This window comes from Heterodontus francisci, chromosome 8, assembly GCF_036365525.1.
Source record: "Heterodontus francisci isolate sHetFra1 chromosome 8, sHetFra1.hap1, whole genome shotgun sequence".
NCBI classification, from domain to species: domain Eukaryota; kingdom Metazoa; phylum Chordata; class Chondrichthyes; order Heterodontiformes; family Heterodontidae; genus Heterodontus; species Heterodontus francisci.
Genome location: NC_090378.1, coordinates 24,943,549 through 24,966,158, shown reverse-complemented (window position 1 = coordinate 24,966,158; position 22,610 = coordinate 24,943,549). Strand labels below are relative to the sequence as shown.

The 22,610-nt window shown below is 42.5% G+C and overlaps 1 protein-coding gene across 5 annotated transcripts in view; it reads left to right on the top strand.

Moving 5' to 3' along the window:
- Positions 1 to 10,869, top strand: part of LOC137372706 (rho GTPase-activating protein 29-like) — a 122,169-nt gene extending 111,300 nt beyond the window's left edge. For all 5 annotated transcript variants that reach the window (XM_068036823.1, XM_068036825.1, XM_068036821.1 and 2 more), the window contains 5 exons: positions 525 to 662; positions 754 to 986; positions 4,625 to 4,934; positions 7,919 to 8,027; positions 8,491 to 10,869. In XM_068036823.1, the coding sequence (XP_067892924.1) occupies positions 525 to 662; positions 754 to 986; positions 4,625 to 4,934; positions 7,919 to 8,027; positions 8,491 to 9,395 (1,695 nt within the window). In that variant the 3' untranslated portion in view covers positions 9,396 to 10,869. The remainder of the gene's footprint in view (positions 1 to 524; positions 663 to 753; positions 987 to 4,624; positions 4,935 to 7,918; positions 8,028 to 8,490) is intronic.
- The last annotated feature ends 11,741 nt before the right edge of the window (positions 10,870 to 22,610 follow it).

The following is a 22,610-nucleotide window of genomic DNA, read 5'->3' as shown; positions in this document are numbered from 1 at the left end:
CCACTGTGCCGCCCAGTAACATTACCACTGTGCTACTATCTCCCCAAGAGATTAGTGTTGGCTTCGGTGAGTTGGACACGTCCACTGGATAGAAGACAATCGCATACTCAAGGAACTTCTGTATGGTGAGGTAGCCGGGGCCAGCGAGGCACCCAAAGCTCCCCATCAAGGATGCTTCCAAGCGTGACATGAAGGCCCTAAATGTTAGCTATCACACCTGGTGAAAGAGGGAAACTGCGACACATCCTGTGGACTGGTGTGCACTACCACAACAACCTGTTGCTACAGCAGCTTGGCAACAGGTGCCAACGTCAAAAACAACAACTCACAGCATCACTTGGCAGTTTCACATGCGGCACTTATGGCAGAACCTGCTTCTCGAGGATTGGCCTTCACACCAATCTTATTAAATTTGCATTATCTAATGCAATACCCATAGTCTACTTCAGTTATACTTCCTACATGCATGAAACTAATGAAGAAAAATGTTAATTCATTTGCTAAGGGATTGTTATCTGTTCAAGGGTATTTATCGGGTGAATGGAGCAAAGTCACGAGTTGAAAAGCTGTGCCAAGCTTTCGAAAATGGGAAGGATTTAGTGGAACTCTCCGATTTATATGCTCATGATATCAGCAATGTGCTAAAACTGTTCCTCCGTCAGGTAAACCCATGTAGGATAAGACTCTGCAAAGCATTCATTTATAATCTAATCCTTCTTTTTGGAATGTAATCACCTGTTTGTTGTCCAATAGCTCCCAGAGCCATTGATATCATTCCGCCTTTACAATGAATTTATTGGCTTAGCCAAGGAAAGCCATAATATTAGTAATGAAAATGATGAGAAACCAAACAGCCTGACAGATCACACAAAATGGTCAACCAACATAGGAATGAAGAGAATCCTTTTTAAGGTCAAAGATCTACTCCGGCAGCTACCGCCAACCAATTACAACACTTTGCAGTACCTCATAAGCCATCTTCACAGGTATATAAGACTAAAACTATTTGGACATTTTACAATTTGTTATATTGTCGAGATCTTTTTAATCATTGCTGTTCCTCCCCTTCCTCTTCTCCCTCTCCCACCCCCCCAATCATGTCTCTCATTTACATTCATACATCTGGCTTTAAAAATCTTGCTGTGAGTTGATGGCCGGAATTTTACACCACCCGCAGGAGCGGGGGGTGGGGGTGTGGGTGCCGCTCCCGTTGCCTTCCCGCCCTTACTGCAATTTTATGAGCAGTGGGAGAGGTGACAAATGGCCCACCCGACCCAGGCCAATTGAGGCCCTGAAGTGGCCAATTAATTGCCGTATACAATAATATATAAATATATTACCAGCGGCAGGCAGGCGCTTTGCCCGCTGTGGAGGCCACCCAGCAATACCAGGCAGCCTCCTTGCAGGTGTGTGGAGGAGGTTTCCCCCCCCCCAGCAGCTCATGCACCTCCCACCGCTCTCCTGATTGACCCCCAATCCCCCTTCACCAGGACCCAGCCGATTTTCCCTGGTGAGGCCCAAGACCCCACTTACTTTTTCGGCACCGGCATCCACAATCCTCCTGAAGCTGGCCATAGTTCCAGCAGTGGCCACCTGATTGGCTGGCACCTCCTGGAGGCCGGACTTCCTGCCTCAAAGGGGGAGAAGTCCAACCAAGGCCAATTAAGGGCCAGGGCCCGTAAAATTTCTGCGTGGCTCCCAGGCCTGACGGAAGCGGGCTCATGCATGATTTAAGCCGGTGGGCGGGTCCTCTGCCCTGACGTAAAATCCCGATCGATTTGTGTGTAGTCTACATCTACCTTTCACTTGTGCCTTTTGTAATCAGCTGCAAGGAGCTTTTTAGGAGTGCCGGTACCCTATGATTTTTCTCACTGCTTGGAGAGAACATCTCTTGCTGAAAATGGTCCCAATCCGGAGGTGAGCAGCATGGGACTTGTAATTTTTTCCATCTGAGGCTAACTACATTACAGGTTCAAGGTAGAATCAACATCTCTCATTTTCCTGTTCCAGTTTGCTCAGCATTAGTGCTAGTCATAGGTAGCTGCTATGCAACCCAGATTCCACCTTAGTTCCAGAAGTCATTTGAACATCTTAATTACTTGTGACTGTGGAAGGACTCCCTGACATCTATTTATGCATTTTCAATTTTGCGGGATATTTCAGTTTCTGTGCTAGCAGCAACTGTTGAAAGCCTCCTGATGAACCAATATTAGTGATTATCTTGTTACTACAGGCCTGAGAGTTAATTTCATGGCCACTTTTTTTCTTTTTGGAGGAATCTCCTTCAAAGATTTCTGGTGGCTTTTTTTTCCTGCAATGCAACCAGAGCTGGCAATTGGTATCTGAACAGAACGGGCCCTCATTGCTACCTTGAATCCATATCAAATTGTAACTTTGACTTTTAATGTGTTTGACCTCCGTGATCTAATTTTTAAATAGCTTAGCTCTGGAGACCCTGCTTGATGATTTTTTCTGCCAAAAATAAATTACAAGCTGTGGTGTTCAATCAAATTAATCCTATTTGGTATGCAGAAATTAAAAGCACTTGAAACTTCCAAGTTTTTTTTATTGATGCTTTTGGATTTTTATCTTTTTCATTACATTGTTATACGTTCATTTATATTTTCTGCCTCATTTGTTGGAATTGCAGTAATTTCCACTCTATCGATACAAGCTGAGCTCTTTTTTTTTTACATAGATTGACAATGATCGGAATTTTACGCCCCACCCCCCAAAGAACGGCATGGGGGCGGGGGGTTGCATAAAACAGAATGGGAGGCTAGGTTGGGGGGGACCCCCTTCCCGACCTGCTCCCGCCTCCGCTGCCATTTTACGCTGGGCGGCAGTGGCGAGAAATTGCCAGCCTGCCCCAGGCCAATCAAGGCCCTTAAGTGGCTAATTAACGGCCGTTTAAGGGCCTTTGCCCGCCGCCACAGGGATTTTACCCTTGGCCGGTTGGGCGGCCCAGGCCTGAGAAAAGCCGCCTGACGGAGGGCCAACCCCAAAGCACAGCACGCCCGCTGTCCCCCCCAATCGACCCCCCCACCCCCTTGTCTTGCCGGGGCCCAACCGATCACCCCTGGCGAGGCCCCAAAAACTCTCCTTCGAATTGGGCCCATCCTTCCTCTTCTTGGGGAAGCTGGATTGCAGTCCCAGCAGTGGCCACTGCTCCCAGTGGCGCTGCTGCGACTAAGAGTTGCCAGCCCACTAAATGGCTGGCAGCTCCATTAGGCAGGGCTTCCTGCCTCAATTTGGTGGAAGTCCTGCCTAAGCCCAATTAAGGGCCTGGGAACCATAAAATCCGGACTGGATCTCCAGGCCCAGCGGGGGCAGGATCACCACCGACTTTTCGGTCGATGGATGGCTGCCGCCCGCCAAGGAAAAATTTCAGCCAATATTTTAAAATATTGTCAATGTCATGTTGTATGGTCTTAAACGACAGCTGATGCCATTTCAAACAAAGTGTGGCAAAATAGTTGGTGGGTTGGATCGTCCGTTTCTACAGTTCGTCAGGCAGGGAATTTTCAGGCTGATTTAAGGGACGTTCACCAGGCTGAACATAACCCCTTGGTCTAATTTCAGTAGGCAGAATAGTGACATAAATTAATCCGTACATCTCAAAAATATTTTTCAGGCCTATCAATTGAAACTGACCATGGCAGAGGTTTTCTGTCATCCAAGAGGGGGCCTCTTTATTCTTCCTCGGTTGGTATAGTATATGGTGAATGAAAGAATAAAGATGAATTACATTCCTAGCAGTGCTGGTCTTCTGTTTATTAAGATCTTACTTATTGGTTGTCCACCTCATCAACTTCTCTTGCCAACCATTCTGTCGTCATTATTAGAATATTTCCTGCTGGGTTTTTTTTTCCAATATAACTAATATAAGTAAATGAGGAGGGGCTTGAATTTAATTTAATTTGATTGTAAATTATCCTCTGTCAATAGTTCTTTGATAGGCATTTTTTGGTAATAGAATGATATAGCAGATGAGGCCATTTAGCCCATCATGCCTGTGCCAGCTCTTCAAAAGCTATGCAAATAATCTCACTCGTCTGCTCTTTCCCCATAGCCCAGGATTTTTTTTTCTTTTTCAAGTATTTACCCAATTCCCTTATGAAAGTTACAGTTGAATCTGCTTTCACCACCCTTTCGGGCAGTGCATTCCAGATCATGACAACTTGCCGAATTTGTTTCCCTTGTATCACCTCTAGTTCTTTTGTCAATTACCTTAAATCTGTGTCCTCTGGTTACTGTCCCTTCTGCCACTGGAATCAATTTTTCCTCATTTACTCTTTCAAAACCTATATCAAATCTGCTCTTAACATTTTTTAAATTGTATTTGCATACTGAAGTTTTAAATATTTAATTGGCTGAAAAGAGCTGTGAGTTTACCTTAAAGATATAGTTACTAGATTAAACTAACTGTCTGATTTTCTATCATTCTGAAATTCCCATCCCTTACAAAAAAAAGAGTTGAGCAACTAAGACAATCCTGTGGTGTATCAAGGATAGTTTGTAAGCAGAGTTAACAAAAGTGAATCTCTCTTTTTGTTAACTGTAGAATGGATAAACAGCCAGCTGCATGGTTTAAATATTGTACATTTACATTTTTCCTCAATAGGGTGGCAGAGAAGGAAGAAGAAAATAAAATGTCAGCCAGCAACCTTGGAATTATCTTTGGGCCCACTCTCCTACGACCAAGGCAGACAGATGCTACTGCATCATTATCTTCTCTTGTTGATTATCCATATCAGGCTCAAATGGTGGAGCTATTCATAACCTACTATGGCAAAATATTTATTTCTTCACTGATTCCATCATTGGTATCAGAAACTGAAAATGTATTAATTGATGAAAAAGACAAGATTATGTCTTTATCACAGGAGGAAGGTTTCACACAAAAAAAAAATCATCTAATAACTAACAAAGAGGTAAGTGCTAGTTAGTACTAGAAAAATAATTGCAAGTGAAACATAAAAAATTTATGGTGTAGTAGGGGGCCATTTGGCACATCATGTCCATGCCAGCCTGAAAAGAACCATCCAGATTAATCCCACTTTCCAGCTCTTGATCCGTAGCCCTATAGGTTACAGCACTTCATGTGCATATCCAAGTGTTTTTTTTAAAAATGCAATGAGGGTTTCCGCCTCTACCACACTTTTTCAGGCAGTGAGTTTCAGACCCCCATCACCCTGTGGGTGGAAAAAGTTTCTCATCAACTCCCCTCTAATCCTTCTACCAGTTACTTAAATCTGTGCCCAATGGTTATTCAACTCTCTCTGCTAAGGGAAATAAGTCCTTCCACTCTATCAAGGCCTATCCTGACTTTGTACATCTCAATTAAATCTCCCCTCAGCCTCCTCTGTTCTAAAGAAAACAACTCCAGACTATCCAATCTTTCTTCTTAACTAAAATTCTCCATTCCTGGCTATCTACTTGCAAAGAAAAATTCTCCTGAACGCATATTAAGAATTCTGTGCCCTCTACCTTTTACACTGATTTTTATCACATTTAATGTTAGGGTTATGAAATCCCTTACTATTACTGCACTTCTCAGCAATATTCTTACATATTTGCTCTTCTATCTCCCTCTTGACAGTTTTGGGGGGTGGGAGAGTCTAGAGTATACTCGCAGCACTGTGATTGCCCCTTTTTTGTTTCTCTGTTCAACTCATCAAATTATGTCATTTGATGATCCTTCTAGCACATCACTCCTCGCGGCGGCTTTTATTAATTGTTTCTTTTACCAATATTATGACACTTTCCTCCACCCCCCCAAACCCCTCTTTTATTTCCTTCTCTATCCCATCTGAAAACCCTGTAACATGGAATTTTGAGCTACCATTTGTGTCCTTTTAGCCATACTTCAGAAATAGTTATGATATCAGACTTCGAAGTGTCTATCTGTGCCCTCAGCTCATCTACCTTATTCACTAGACACTTTGTATTGAAGTAAATAAAACTAATCACCTGAACAACTCCTTTTTATTTTAACCCTTACTTTCTCTGCCCTCCATACTCACTCACTCATTTCCTGCCTTCCATTTCCAGCTTTGCTTCTCTTCTGAATCTATGTTCAAGTTCCCATACCCTACCACTTGAGTTTAAACACTTCCCAACTCATAAGCAAATCTCCCTGTCATGATATTGGTCCCAGCCCTGTTGGGGTGCAACTCGTCTGCCTTGTTACAGATCCAATCTCCCCCAGAACCAGTTTCAATACAGGAATCTCAAAATCTGAAGCCCTCCTTCTTGCACCATCTCTCTGCCATGCAGGCATCTGCATTATCCACCTATTTCTGTACTCATTAACATGTAGAATCAGGAGTAATCCAGAAATTACTAACCTTTGAGATCCTACTTTTTAATTTCTTTCCTAGGTCCCTAAGATCTGCCTGCAGGACCTGATCCCTCTTTCTACCTATATCATTAGGACTAATATGGATAATGACCTTGACCCTAGCACCAGGGAGGCAATATATCATCCTGGAGTCATGTCTGCAACTGCAGAAACACGTTTGTTCTCCTGAATATTGAATCCTGTAACACTACTGCCTTTCTGACATATCTTCTCCATCTGCTTCCCGTGCCAGCACCCACCTACCTACCCCCTCGCCCCCCCCAAACAGCTGAGCCACCGATTGTGCTGTGGACGGCTTTGGCTGTATATCCAGAGGAACCATCTCCCTCGCTGCTATTCAAAACGCAATATCAAAAAGAAAGATCTACTTGGGGGACTCCTGCACTACCTGACTGGTCCTCCTGGTCTGTCTGGCTGTTCTCTATTCCCTCTCTGCCCACACACACTTGAGCTGCAAGGTGGCCACCTCCAGAAACGTGCTATCCATGTAGCTCTCAGCCTCGCAGATGCACTGCAGTGGTGTCAGCTGCTGCTGAAGCTCCAAAGCCCAGAGCTTGAGCTCTGCCGGCTGATAATACTTCCTGTGCATGTGATAGACCAAGACACAAGAAGAGTCTTGAAGTTCCTAAATGGCACAGGATGTGCATTCGAAGGGACTGAGGTGCCCTGTCATGCATCTATTTATTAAAATGACTAGCTAAAATTAACAGAAAAAGGGGTTAACCCTGATCTGGACAGAAAAATAACTCACCGGCTACTCATCCAGGCTCTCCAATTACAGCTAAAGAAAGAAAGTTGTACTTCTGAGAATTTGCCTTTTTCCTCTGCCTATAATACTTCAAATATATTTTAAAATATAATTCAGAGCACTTAAGATGGGGCTGGGGGTGATGAATGAACAGGAAGAAAGAGAATTGACAAAAGCAATATTGAAGAGCAAGCCAAGAGGGAGAGAAACTATTTAAAAGCTCGAATGGAGGTGGCAAAATCAACAGAGTAACTGCCATGACTAAAACAGAAAATGTGGAATAATCTGTAACTGAATTAATGTCGAGTACGTGATAGACGTAAAGCTGGAGAAAATCGGTCAAGTACGGTGAAATGAAGCTGTGGAGGCAAGTGAGGACAACGATCTTCCTTAATTACTCTTTGTCCTGCCACTGATTTCTAATCAAGTTGGAAAAACAATTCCCATTGCTAAATGGGAGCTGTGAAACTTGACCGCAGCATGCACAATCCATGAAAATATGGGTCACCAGAAGTAATGTATATCATTAGCTATATGAGTACTCCACATGTGCAGTTAACTGCACTCTATTAATATACAGCCGTCTTTAAAGCTTGAATAAGATTAAAAAAGCATTTGCATAAATCCCTGAGTGTTGTACAGGATACTATAGTAAGCACTGTGATACCTCAATGTTTCAAAAATTTTCCATAACAACTTGACTTTTTGTATGAAATTGACGTGAAATGGAGATGCAATGCTTTTATTTAATGCATTAGTACTGCCCTAACTTACAAATGTAACAATAATATACTTTATGTTGACAGGATTTTGGGTTGTCAGGAAGTGAAAGAGGATCTTCAGAAATGGCATCTTCCAATAAGACCCTAAATGGGGGGAAGGATCGCAAATGGAACAGAAAAGACAATGAATCCGGTTTGTAGCTAGAATATATATTTATAAACATCGTGATTGTTTTTGAGATTTCAAGAGTCGAGTAAAAGAAAACCACTTTTTTTCAAATTAATTTGATGATAGAAAAGATTTTAAGTAGGGGACAGTGGCATGAGGCCACAGTAATATTACTACCATGTTTGCAATAAGATTGTTTCACAATTATGATGCAATACTTCATGAAAGTAAGCCATACACTAAATAAGTGTTGGCCTTGACTCAGTAGCATTCTCACATCAATCAGAGGTTCTCACTTGAGATTTGAGTACATTTTGACACTCCTAATGCAGTAATGAGGAAGCAATGCTTTGCTTGTCATCAAAAAATGTAGACTCTGATTCATGATTGTTAATCATTAAAATCATGCAAATATTTATTTAGCTTGAGCTTTTATTAAATCACTACTTTGAGTACTTATAACAGTATTAATTATATAACTTTTCAGGTCCAGATGTGTGTGTCAATGTAGAAAAACCTGTTGAATTGCTGAAAGGCCTACAAAATCCACCAGCATCAGATGTGCACAAGACCAGCAAGTCGACATTAATTGACAAAACTAGTCAACAGCTTGTTAAAGTTAATATGCGACCACCCAGGTTGAAACCAGTTATTCCCAGACCTGCAAGCTTACCTGTTTCTGAAACCAGGATTTCTTACTCCCTGAATGACAAAAATTCAAAAGGATCCAGCAATACAAACAATGAAAGGAGTCCTATTATTGAAGAAGTACCAGAGATGAAAATTTCATCACGTACACCTGCATGCTGCAGACATTCATACTATGATAGCCAGTCATTACGTAGAACTTGGGACAGACAGTATAAATGTTACGATATAACTCAAAAAACAGCTATGATTATGGCAAATGTTGCTCCAGAAAACAAAACCAATGACAATTCTTTCTCACCACCCCTAGCCAATAGTGCTGGCAATAGCTTTGCAAGTAGTTTACTTCCTAATAAGCCATATACGGTGACAGTTAAACCAATAAGGACCACAAAGACTGATGGAAACTCATTAGCATCTCCCTCCCTTTATGTATTTCGTCCTCCAAGAACCTTGCAGCCTCCACCTGGCACTTTTTACAAACCTCCCTCTAATACAATCAAGCATACTGGAGACTCTTTACCCAAACCTATCGCAGCATTAACTGATTGCTCTGATTCGGTACAAGGTGGCAATGGAACATTTAATTCTGTAGAGGATAATGAAAATGGTGTAGCTAAGGAAATGGAGAATTCACCAAGTACAGCCAAAGAAGCCCAAGGAGAACCTAAACTGACATTTCAAAGACTGCGATCAAAACGCATTCCACCAGACTTTGAATACAGAGAAGCCCATTTTGTTTAAAGGCCAATTACCTGAACTCTTGAAATGTTAATCGATCAAGTTACTTTTTCATACAATTTTGAAATGTTTTATTTTTCTAAATTGAGAAAACAGTGCCATAAATGCAATCTGGAATACAAACCTTTTGACTGTGAAGATGCACCTTGAAGTGAAGTTCAAGTTCTTCTAGGTAGCTATAGCAACATAAAGTTACAACTTTCATATTTCTGAAACTACCCTAGCTTTCTACCGAAAGCTGAAGCAGTTAGTGTGAAATACTAATATTGAGTTTTAAATGAGTTGATTTTAAATCCTAACGTAATATACAAGTTGAAGTGTATGTTTACCCAATAAAAGTGACTAAATATGTGGCACAGTATAACGAATAGCCATACTTAATGGCAGTAGTAATATGATACTTGTTGAATTTTCTGTATTCATCCAAAGTCTTACAAGCTTTGCATCCTCTGCCATTCTTAATTGTGCAATCATAACTTACTATAGCAATCTTTAAAAACTGCATAAACAAGCCACAAGGCATGTTTTTAATGTGCAAAACCCTGAATTTTTTCCATATTGTTTTAGCCATATATTATAAACAGAGACTTTTAAAGTGCAAAACTTGTAGTCTTCATTTTATATTGATGTATATAGTATAGTTGGTGACCAGAATGATGTGCTCATTAGGAACTCTGTCTTGAAATATGAATTGGAATAGCATTACCTTTTTTAATTTGTGCTTCAGTTTATTATTTATATCTTTTTCATTTTGTTGCATGTATGTTTGTTTACATAACTTTGTACACAAGTCACACTAAGCTATGTTTCTTAAAGCAAATATATTAATTCTTGTTTATGAAGTGTAGAGTTGAAAAATGTCTTGACCTTTGGAAAGTTGACTTATGTAATTTATTAAAATTTAGGTTTTATATATGTATATTCTATAAATGTTACATTTGTGTAAACTAACTGGATACAGTCATGTAAGCCAGTTATGATTTTTTTTTCTGGGGTTTTTTGTACTGGTAATGCTTTTAGGTGGATTACTTGAGCCTTATGAAAGTTCACTGAGATGTAAATGACAGTGCTTCACATCAATGTTTGTAATGACTACTCCAAGAATGTGTCTACTTTTCTGCCTTGCATTTGTGTGTTGCAGTGTTTTATAGGAAGTTTTAACAGAGATGCACTGTCCTCCATATTCCTTCAGCTGGGAGACCTGAAATCTTATGAAGGTCTCAAATGAAAGAAGGAAGGGTGAAACATGGTCACTTAGACATTATGTGAGCATTTTAGTGTGGTGTATGTATTAAAATGTAGTCTCTTGCGTTTTACAGTTGACACAAGCTATCTTTGGACAGTGAAAATGCTGGTGAATTAAGTCAGATTGCTCTTTTCTGTCCTAATCATTCAACTATATTGCAGTATTTGAAATTCTGAATCCTAGCCTCCTTGTATGGCACTAGATTACAATAAATGTTTTTATTTCCTAGAATGCTTATTGGTGAAAACACATCTCAATAATAGAGATTGCCATATTCTTTGAACACTTTCACACCACTACCACACCTTCCAACAAGAAAAGCCAGTTTTTAAAAATAATAGGTAGAATTACTTGAATGCCATACTTGGGTCCTAGTTGCTGTCGCTGAATTTAGTTCTTACTGCACTGGTCTCCCAACTTGGATGTAATGGAGAACATTTCTTCATCTGTAGATGATCCCTCCTTCTTGCCAAAAGAAATTTATTCATTATCTGTTATTAGAGCTAGGATGAGTGTGTTAGTTTTGTGCCTAGCTAGTATTAGCTGTGGCTCAGTGAGTCAGAAGGTTGTGGGTTCAAGTCCCACTGCACTACTTGAGTGCAGAAATCTAGGCTGACACTCCAGTGCAGTACTGAGGAGTGTTGCCCCCTTGAATGGATGTAAAAGATCACAAGGCACTATTATGAAGAAGAGTAGGGGAGTTATCCCCAGTGTCCTGGCCAATATTTATCCCTCGATTAACTTTTTTTAAAGTGATAATTATCACAGTGCTGTTTGTGGAAGCTGACTGTGGACATTAGCTATTGTAATTCCTGCATTACAACAGTGACTACACTTCAAAACTACTTAATTGGCTGTAAAGCACTTTGGGATGTTGTTGTGAAAGGCGCTATATAAATGCAAGACTTTTTACTTTTTAGTTCCAACAACATCCTCCAACATTTGGCCACAAATTAGCTCCAATCTTCAGGTACATTTTAGGAGCACTGGACAATTCCAGCTCCCCAGCAATTACTCAGGTGTCAATATTGTCTCCATCAGTACTGAATTCAGTTATCCAAAATAATTAACTCTGGCTTCATGATAGTATCAGGTCAACTCCCAACGCTGATTAGTAATAACTGAAAGGAGCAGAGTGTTGCCTTTGGAGTTTGCAAGTAGATTCAACCATTTGACATAGTTTTGTTAAGAGAAAGGTCATCAGAGAATGCAGTAAATACACATAGATTTGATTATCTGTTAAACAATTACCTAAGAAAAGGTAACTGCATAAATTATTAAATTCAATATTTGGGAGGTAAAATCACTTCAAAAATTTGTTCAGAGGATATCTCTTAATGTGGAACTCGCAGTCTGATGACAATTCTTTTGGATTTTCTTTTGGAGAGTTCGGAGGGGCTCTGAATGGAAACATTTTTGAGGTGAAAGCTGCTTGGTTGCAGTTAAATGTAATCAAGTTTGTAAAGCCAATCTGTTGCCTAATTGTTCAGGCTGCCTGTATATTTTGCTGGGGTATTCTATCTTTGTTATCCTGCAGTTAGTCCTGTACACATTGTATATCTTGATTATTTTTCAAAAAGCTTTCACCAAGGTGCCAAACAATAGGTTATAAATGTGTCCTGTGTGATTGAAGGGAGAATCCTCGGTTGGTTAAGGAATCTGTTGCATTCTTGTAGACATGTTTACCGTTAAAGATATTGGCTCTGCAGGGAGATATTAGGTACAAGTGGTGTTCTGCAAGGATCAATGTTAGGCCCACTGGTTTTCACAATCTTAATGAATAAACTAGATGGAGGGCACTCGGGGGTACTGTCTGCAAGTTTATGAATGACCTGAGGATCTGTGCTGGTGTCAGAATCCTTGTGGAGAAAACAGGATTACAACTTAATCTAAATCTAGACGAGGTCATTGATATTTGGAATAGTTTCTGACACATGCAGTGAATGTTCAGAAGGGAACTAGACAATTGCTTGCGTACAGAAGGTACAGTATGTTGGATGATGATACCTCATGGTCAATGCTTTTTCTAGGAATTTGTTTTTGATCGTCTTTGTGTGGGAATGAGGCAGTGATCAGAGTGGAATTTCAAACAATCATTTTTTTCCCCCTGAGTTGAATAGGGGCTTTTTGTTTTGCCTTTTGTGACTGTTGGTGGGCAGGGAGCATTGAGGCAATGTTGTCAAGTTAGAACACAACTACATAGGACAGACTCTAATCAACTGGTCTGTTTCTATTTGCCTTTTTGGTATGCTCATGTTGTGATGTCATTGGAATTTGCTGAGATATCAAAGGCCCATGGAGGTACACTCTAGCATAAACAACTTCTGGGATAGGGGAAGAAAATGGAAATTAGAATAGGTTTATCAAGATTTTTAACATTTTTCTCCAAAAAAAAAACACTCAGAATTTGCTTAACTCCCCTGTTGCCTTAGTTAGTAAATGTAGCAAGTAACTAAATTATACAGACCAGAGGGTTTTTGTTTCAATATTCAGTCACTGATGAGTTAGCTGGCTTCAGCACCTCTGAGAGCAAAAAGCAAACCAAGCAGAGTTTTTGCTCCTATTCAACGAACTGCTCCCTGCCCAAGATCCCATATTTCAATATGTAAATTCATTTATGCACATCTTTTATTGAGCCTAGTTTATATGCACCTCATCACCCTTGCATAGGGCAAGGTGAAAATAGTACAGCTTGACTGCAGTCTCCTAGTTCTGCAGACAGACCAGATTAATTTCACAAGGACTGAATGTAAAGACTATTCAAACACTTATACAAAAGCAAAATAGTGAGAGTGCTGGGAACCTGAAATAAAAACAGAAAATGTTGGAAATACTCAGCAGGTGTGGCAGCACCTGTGGAAACAAGAGTTAATGTTTCAGGTCAATGACCTTTCATCAGACCTTGGAAATGTAAGGGTTTGAGCAAGTGAAAAGGGGGAGGGTGGGAAGAAGAACAAAAGGGGAGGTCTGTGATGGAGTGGAGGGCAGGCATGATTAAATGACAAACAGTTAGGACATAGGAACAGGAGTAGGGCTTCAGCCTACTTCAATGCCTTTTTCCCCACACCATCCCAATATGATTTTATGTCATTGGCATTTAGAAATCTGTCAAACTCTGCTTTAAACATACTCAATGACTGAATTTCCAAAGCCCTCTGGGCTAGACAATTCCAAAGATTCACAACCCTCTGCATAAAGAAATTTCTCCTCATCTTTCTCCTAAGTGGCTTCCCCCTTATTTTGAAATTGTGTCCCCTGGTTCTAGACTCCCAAACCAGGGGAAACAGCTTACCTGTATCTATTCTGTCAACCCCTTAAAGTATTTTGTATGTTTCAATGAGATCACCTCTCATTCTTCAAAACTCTAGACAATACAGGCCCAGTTTCCCAAATCTCCCTTCATAGGACAGTCCCGCCATCTCTGGAACAAGTCTGGTGCACCTTTGTTGCGCTCCCTCTATGGCAATAATATCCTCACTAAGGTAAGGGAACCAAAACTGTACACAATACTCCATAGGGTAGGCGATGGCGTAGTGGTATTATCACTGGACTAGTAACCCAGAGACCCAGGGAATTTCTCTGGGGACATGGGTTTAAATCCCACCACAGCAGAAGGTGGAATTTGAATTTAATTAATAAATCTGGAATTAAAAACTAGTCTAATGATGGCCATGAAACCATTGTCGCTTGTTGTAAAAACCCATCTGGCTCACTAATGTCCTTTAGGGAAGGAAATCTGCTGTCCTTACTTGGTCTGGCCTACATGTGACTCCAGACCCACAGCAATGTGGTTAACTCTTACATGCCCTCTGAAATGGCCGGGCAAATCACTCAGTTGTACCTAACCGCTACAAAGTCAATAAAAAGGAATGTAACCGGACGGACCACCCGGCATCAACCTAGACACCGGAAACGACAACGGCAAACCCAGCCCTGTTGACCCTGCAAAGTCCTCCAAACTAACATCTGGGGGCTTGTGCCAAAGTTGGGAGAGCTGTCCCACAGACTAGTCAAGCAACAGCCTGACATAGTCATACTCACGGAATCATAACTTACAATATCCCAGACACTGCAATCGCTAGCCCCAGGTATGTCCTGTCCCACCGGCAGGACAGACCCAGCAGAGGTAGTGACACAGTGGTATACAGTAGGGAGGGAGTTGCCCTGGGAGTCCTCAACATCAATTCCGGCCCCCATGAAGTCTCATGGCATCAGGTCAAACATGGGCAAGGTAACCTCCTACTGACTACCACCTACCGCCCTCCCTCAGCTGATGACTCAGTACTTCTCCATGTTGAACACCACTTGGAGGAAGCACTGAGGGTGGCAAGGACACAAAATGTACTCTGGGTGGGGGACTTCAATGTCCATCACCAAGAGTGGCTCGGTAGCACCACTACTGACCAAGCTGGCCGAGTCCTAAAGGACATAGCTGCTAGACTGGGTCTGCGGCAGGTGGTGGGGGAACCAACACGAGGGAAAAACATACTTGACCTCGTCCTCACCAATCTGCCTGCTGCAGATGCTTCTGTCCATGACTGTATTGGTAGGAGTGACCACCGCACAGTCCTTGTGGAAACGAAGTCCCACCTTCACATTGACGATACCGTCCATCGTGTTGTGTGGCACTATCACTGTGCTAAATGGGATAGATTTCGAACAGATCTAGCAATGCAAAACTGGGCATCCATGAGGCGCTGTGGGCCATCAGCAGCAGCAGAATTGTACTCAACCACAATCTGTAACCTCATGGCCTGGCAAATCCCCATCTCTACCATTACCATCAAGCCAGGAGACCAACCCTGGTTCAATGAAGAGTGCAGGAGGGCATGCCAGGAGCAACACTAATGGCATACCTCAAAATGAGGTGTCAACCTGGTGAAGCTACAAGACAGGACAATCTGCGTGCCAAACTGCATAAGCAGCATGCGATAGAGCTAAGCGATTCCATAACCAACGGATCAGATCTAAGCTGTGTAGTCCTGCCACATCCAGCCGTGAATGGTGGTGGACAATTAAACAACTAACTGGAGGAGGTGGCTCCACAACTATCCCCATCCTGAATGATGGGGGAGCCCAGCACATCAGTGCAAAAGATAAGGCGGAAGCATTTGCAACAATCTTCAGCCAGAAGTGCTGAGTTGATGATCCATCTCGGCCTCCTCCTGAAGTCCCCAGCATCACAGATGCCAGACTTCAGCCAATTCGATTCACTCCGCGTGATATCAAGAAATGACTGAAGGCACTGGATACTGCAAATGCTATGGGCCCTGACAATATTCCGGCAATAGTACTGAAGACCTGTGCTCCAGAACTTGCCGCGCCCCTAGCCAAGCTGTTCCAGTACAGCTACAGTGGCATCTATCCTGCAATGTGGAAAATTGCCCAGGTATGTCCTGTACACAAAAAGCAGGACAAGTCCAACCCGGCCAATTACCACCCCATCAGCCTACTCTCAATCATCAGTAAAGTGATGGAAGGTGTCATCAACAGTGCCATCAAGCGGCACTTGCTTAGCAATAATCTGCTCAGTGACGCTCAGTTTGGGTTCCGCCAGGGCCACTCAGCCCCTGACCTCATCACAGCCTTGGTTCAAACATGGACAAAAGAGCTGAACTCAAGAGGTGAGGTGAGAGTGACTGCCCTTGACATCAAGGCAGCATTTGACCGAGTATGGCATCAAGGAGCCCGAGCAAAACTGAGGTCAATGGGAATCAGGGGGAAAACCCTCTACTGGCTGGAGTCATACCTAGCACAAAGGAAGATGGTTGTGGTTGTTGGAGGTCAATCATCTGAGCTCCAGGACATCACTGCAGGAGTTCCTCAGGGTAGTGTCCTAGGCCCAACCATCTTCAGCTGCTTCATCAATGACCTTCCTTCAATCATAAAGTCAGAAGTGGGGATGCTAGCTTATGATTGCACAATGTTCAGCACCATTCGCGACTCCGCAGATACTGAAGCAGTCCGTGTAGAAATGCAGCAAGACCTGGACAATATCCAGGCTTGGGCTGATAAGTGGCAAGTAACATTCGTGCCACACCAGTGCCAGGCAATGTCCATCTCCAACAAGAGAGAATCTAACCATCTCCCCTTGACATTCAACAGCATTACCATCACTGAATCCCCCACTATCAACATCCTCGGGGCTACCATTGACCAGAAACTGAACTGGAGTAGCCATATAAATACCGTGGCTACAAGAGCAGGTCAGAGGCTAGGAATCCTGAGGTGAGTAACTCACCTCCTGACTCCCCAAAGCCTGTTCACCATCTACAAGGCACAAGTCAGGTATGTGATGCAATACTCTTCACTTGCCTGAATGGGTGCAGCTCCAACAACACTCAAGTAGCTCGACACCATCCAGGACAAAGCGGCCCGCTTGATTGGCACCCCATCTACAAACATACACTCCCATTACCACCGACGCACAGTGGCAGCAGTGTGTACCATCTACACGATGCACTGCAGCAATGCACCAAGGCTCCTTCGACAGCACCTTCCAAACCCGCGACCTCTACCAACTAGAAGGACAAGGGCAGCAAATACATGGGAACACCACCACCTGCAAGTTCCTGTCCAAGTCACACACCATCATGACTTGGAACTGTATCGCCGTTCCTTCACTGTCGCCTGGTCACAATCCAGGAACTCCCTTCCTAATAGCACTGTGGGTATACCTACCCCAAATGTACTGCAGCAGTTCAAGAAGGCAGCTCACCACCACCTTCTCAAGGGCAATTAGGGATGAGCAATAAATGCTGGCCTGGCCAGTGACGCCCACATCCCATGAATGAATTTTTAAAAAGGTGCAGTCTAACCAAGGTTCTATACAATTGAAGCACGACTTCACTACTACTGTACTCTCATCCTCTTGCGTTAAAGGCTAACATACCATTAGCCTTCCTAATTGCTTGCTGCACCTGCATTGCTAGCTTTCAGTGACTTGTTGACAAGGACACCCAGGTCCCTTTGTACATCAACACTTTCCAATCTCTTACCATTTAAGAAATACTCTGCATATCTGTTCCTCCTACTAAAGTGGATAACCTCACATTTTTTTGCATTATATTCCATTTGCCATGTTCTTGCTCACTCATTAAGTCTGTCCAAATCCCCTTGAAGCTGCTTTGCATCTTCCTCACAACATGTATTCCCACCTAGTTTTTGTGTCATCTGTGAACTTGGAAATATTACATTTGGTCCCCACATCCAAACCATTGGTATATATTGTGAACAGCTGGGGCCTAAGTACTGATCCTTGTGGTACCCCACTAGTCACAGCCAGCCGATGCGAGAATGACTAGTTTATTCCTGTTCTTTTTCTGCCTGTTAACCAATCCTTAATCCATTCCAGTATATTACCTCCTATCCCATGTGCTTTAATTTTGCCAACCAACTTTCTGTAGGGGACTTTATCAAAAGCCTTCTGAAAATCCAAGTATACTACATCCACCGACTCCTCTTTATCAATTCTATTGGTAACATCCTCAAAAAAAACCAACAGGTTCACCAAACATGATTTCCTATTCATAAATCCATGTTGACTATGCCCAATCAGGTCATTATATCCAAGTGTCCATTTATCACATCCTTTCGAATAGTTTCTAGCATTTTCCCTACTACTGATGTAAGGCTAACAGGTCTGTTGTTCCCTGTTTTCTCTCTCCCTTCTTAAATAGTGGGGTGACGTTTGCTACCTTCCAATCTGCAGGGACTGTTCCAGAATCTAGAATTTTGGAAAATGATCAATGCATCTACTATCTCTTTCAACACTCTGGGATGTAGAATATCAGGTTCTGGGGACTTATCAACCTTCAGCCCCATTAATTTCTCCAATACAACCTTCTTACTAATACTAGTTTCCTTCAATTCCTCATTCTCTCTAGTCCCTTGGATCTCTAATTCTGGGAGATTTCTTGTATCTTCCTCAGTGAAGACAGGCACAAAGTAATCATTTTGCTTCTCTGCCATTTCTCTATTCCCATTATAAATTCTCCTGACTCTGCCTGTAATGGACCCACATTTGTCTTAGCCAAATGTTTCCTTTTTACGTACCTATAGAAACTTTTACAGTCTGTTTTTATGTTTTTTACTAGTTTACATTCATATTCTATTCTCCCTTTATCAGTTTATTGGTCCTCCTTTGCAGTACTCTAAAAATCCTCCCAATCCTCAGGTTTACTGCTATTTCTAGCAACTTTATAGGCCTTTTTTTGAAATCTTATACAATCCTTAGCTTGGTGCAAGGCCAAAGGGAGTGGTAATGGTACAAGTAAAATAAAAAAAATATGCCTAGAGGAGGTGTGAATGGCAGGATCCTGCATAACTGCTGTCTGAAAGCAAAGAAAAATTTTTTAAAACACAAAGAACAACAAAACAAAGTAGGGCAGAGGTTATGATCTAACATTATTAAACTCAATGTTGAGCCCAAGAAGGTTGTAAAGTGCCTAGTTGAAAACTGAGGTGCTGTTCCTCGAGCTTGTGTTAAGCTTCATTGGAACTCTGAAGCAGGCAAAGGGCAAAAAGGTCAAAGTGAGAGCAAGGTGGAGAATTAAAATGACAGGTGACTGGAAGCTTAGGGTCACGCCTGCAGACTGAGCAGAGGTGTTCTGCAAAGCAGTCACCCACGCTATATTTGATCTCCCCAATGTAGAGGGGGCCACATCATGAGTAGCGAATACCATACACTAAATGGAAAGAAATACAAGTGAATTGCTGTTTCACCTGGAAGGATTGTTTGGGGCCCTGGACTGTAAAATGGGAGGAGTTAAAAAGGCAGGTGTTAGCATCTCCTGTGCTTGCCTAGAACGGTGCTGTAGTAAAGGGAGAGGGTATTGTTCATTCGTTTTTTGGATGTGAACATCGCTGGTGAGACCAGCATTTATTGTCCATCCCTAATTGCCCTTGAGCAGGTGATGGTGTGCCGCCTACAAATGAGTGGCTTGCTGGGCCATTTCAGAGGGCTGTTAGGAGTCAATCACGATGGTGTGGGTCTGGAGTCACATAGAGACCAGACCGGGTAAGAACAGCAAATTTTCTTCCCCCAAAGACATTAGTGAATCAGATGGGTTTTTACGACAATCCAGTAATTTCATGATCATTATAAATGAGACTAGCATTTTATTCCAGATTTATTAATTAATGGTCTGGGCCTCTGGGTTGCTAGTTCAGTAATATTACCGCTATGCTACTGCCCCTGTGGGGGTGACTGAGGAGTGAACCAGGGTATCGTGGAGGGAATGGTCCCTTTGAAATGCTGGGAGGGGCGGGGTAGATGTGTTTGGTGGTGGCATCACACTGGAAGTGGCAGAAATGGCAGCAGATGATGCGTTGAATGTGGAAACTGGTGGTGTGAAAGGTGAGGACAAGGGGAACCCAATTGTGGTTCTGGGAGGGAGGGGAAGGGGTGAAAGCAGAAATATGGGACATAGAACGGGCACAGTTGAGGGCCCCGTCAACCACGGTGGAGTGGGGGGGTGGGGGTTGGTGTTCTGAATCCTCAGTTGAGGAAAAAGGAAGATATATTGGAAGCGCTGGTATGGAAGGTTGCATCAACCCAACAGATGTGACGGAGTCGGAGAATCTGGGAGAATGGAATAAAGTCCTTACAGGAAGTGGGATGTGAGGAAGTGTAGTCAGGTTAGCTGTAGCCAGTGAAGATTGATAGCCTATCCCCAGAAATGGAGACTGTGAATTGAAGGAAGGGAAGAGTCACAGATAGACCATGTGAAGGTGAGGAAGGATGGAAATTGGAAGCAAAGTCGATAAACTCTTCCAGTTCAGGGCAAGAGCCAGAAATTGCACCAATACAGTCATCAATGTACTGGAAAAAGAGGTGAGGGAGAAGGCTTGAAAAGTACTTGAACAAAGAATGTCCCACATATCCCACAAAAAGGCAGGCATAGCTAGGACCCATGCGGGTACATGGCAACATCTTTAATTTGGAGGAAGTGAGTGGAGTTGAAGGAAAAGTTGTTCAATGTGAGAACAAATTCAGCCAGGTGGAGGAGGGTGGTAGTGCATGGGGACTGGTTGGGCTTCCGTTCAAAGAAGAAGCAGAGAGGTCTCAGACCATCCTGGTGGTGGATGGAGGTGTAGAGAGATTGGCCATCCATGGTGAAGAGGAAACAGGGCTAGGAAACTGGAAACTTAAAGTGAAGGAGGGCATTGGAAGCGCCATGGATATAGGTGGGAAGAGCTTGGACAAGGGGAGAAGAAATAGAGATGAGATTTTTTAAAATCAGTTCAGTAGGGCGGGAACAGAATAAAACGATGGGTCTACCAGGACAGTCCAGTTTGTGGATTTCAGGAAGAAGGTAGAAGCAGGCTGTTCGGGGTTGGGGAACTATGAGGATGGAAGTCGTGGAGGGAAGATCTCCAGAGAAGATGAGGTCAGTGACAGTCCAGGAAACAATGGCTTGATATTTTGTGGTGGGGTCAAGGTCAGATTGGAGGAAATGTCGAAGAGTTGGCGTTCAGCCTCTGCTGGGTTGAGGTCAGTATGCCAGACAACAACAACACCACTTTTGTCAGCAGGTTTGATGACAATGTTAGGGTTGGTTCTGAGAAAATGGAGTTATGCAAGCTCAGAGGGAGATAGTTTTTTTCTCTCTTATTTCTCTTTTAATTCCTTTACTTTGCTTTTGGACGGCAGCTATTCAGGATTCTGCCACTCACACCTCCTCTCCATGCACCTTTTGTTTCTTTACTTGCCGCATTACCACTCCCTTTGGCCTTGTACCATGAAGCCATTTGTCGTTTAATCTCTCCTGCCATCCACCCTATCAAAGGCCTTGCCTTTTGTTCTTCTTCCTATCCCTCCCCCATTTCACACTCTAAATCTATTACAGTTCTGATGAAAGGTCATTGACTTGAAATGTTAATTCTGTTTCCCTCTCTACAGATGCTGGCAGACTTGCTCAGTATTTCCAGCATTTTCTGTTTTTATTTCATTCAAGCACTTGCTTCCTGTTAGTCTAGTACTTAAATGCTGTACAATTGTAAATGTCACTACTTTGCTACTGTATGCCAAAAATCAGCAATATGCTGTGTCCAGCAATGTGAATTAAGTTCAGCACTTGTACAGATTACCCTTTTAAAGGACATCAATGAACCAGTTGGATTTTTACAATAATCCAACAACGTCGTGGTCATATTTACTGATAACAGCTTTTATTCTTTTAATTTTTTTAAACTGAATTCAAATTCTCAAACTCCCATGATGATATTTGAACTCACATTCTCTAGATTATTAGTCCAGTAACAGGACTGCACAACCATACCTTATGTGTTACTTTTAAGTTAAATTTAGCTTGCAATTCCCATTGTTGCTAAAAACTTGGAGAGGAGGGGGTGAGAAGATATGTAGTCAGACCAAGCCAAATGGACCAACAACAAAACTGCATTTATGTAGCATCTTTAACATAGTAAAATGTCCAAAGGAACTTTACAGGGCTGGTCTGTGGAATGCTGCATGTCTTCAACTGATACAATCGAAGCCCATTTAGACCTTCCTGTAATTCATATAGTATGACATATTCTTTTATATGTTACAGAAGTATTGTAGAACATGGTAAAAGTCTAGAATTGGTAGTTTTGTCAATGAACTATAATCTACAAAATAGAATCATAGACTGTTTACAGCACAGAAAGGGGCCACTGGGCCCATTGCGTCTGTGCCAGACAATAAACGAGCCACCCATTCTAATCCCACTCTCCAGCATTTGGTCCATAGCCTTGCAGGTTACGACACTTGAGGTGCACATCCAGACATCTTTTAAATAAGTTGAGGGTTTCTGCCTCAACTACCCTTTCAGGCAGTGAGTTCCAGATCCCCACCACTCTCTGGGTGAAAAAGTTTTTCCACATCTCCGCTCTAATCTTTATACCAATCACTTTAAATCTATGCCCCCTAGTCGCTGTCCTCTCTGCTATGGTAAATAGGTCCTTCACATCCACTCTGTCCAGGCCCC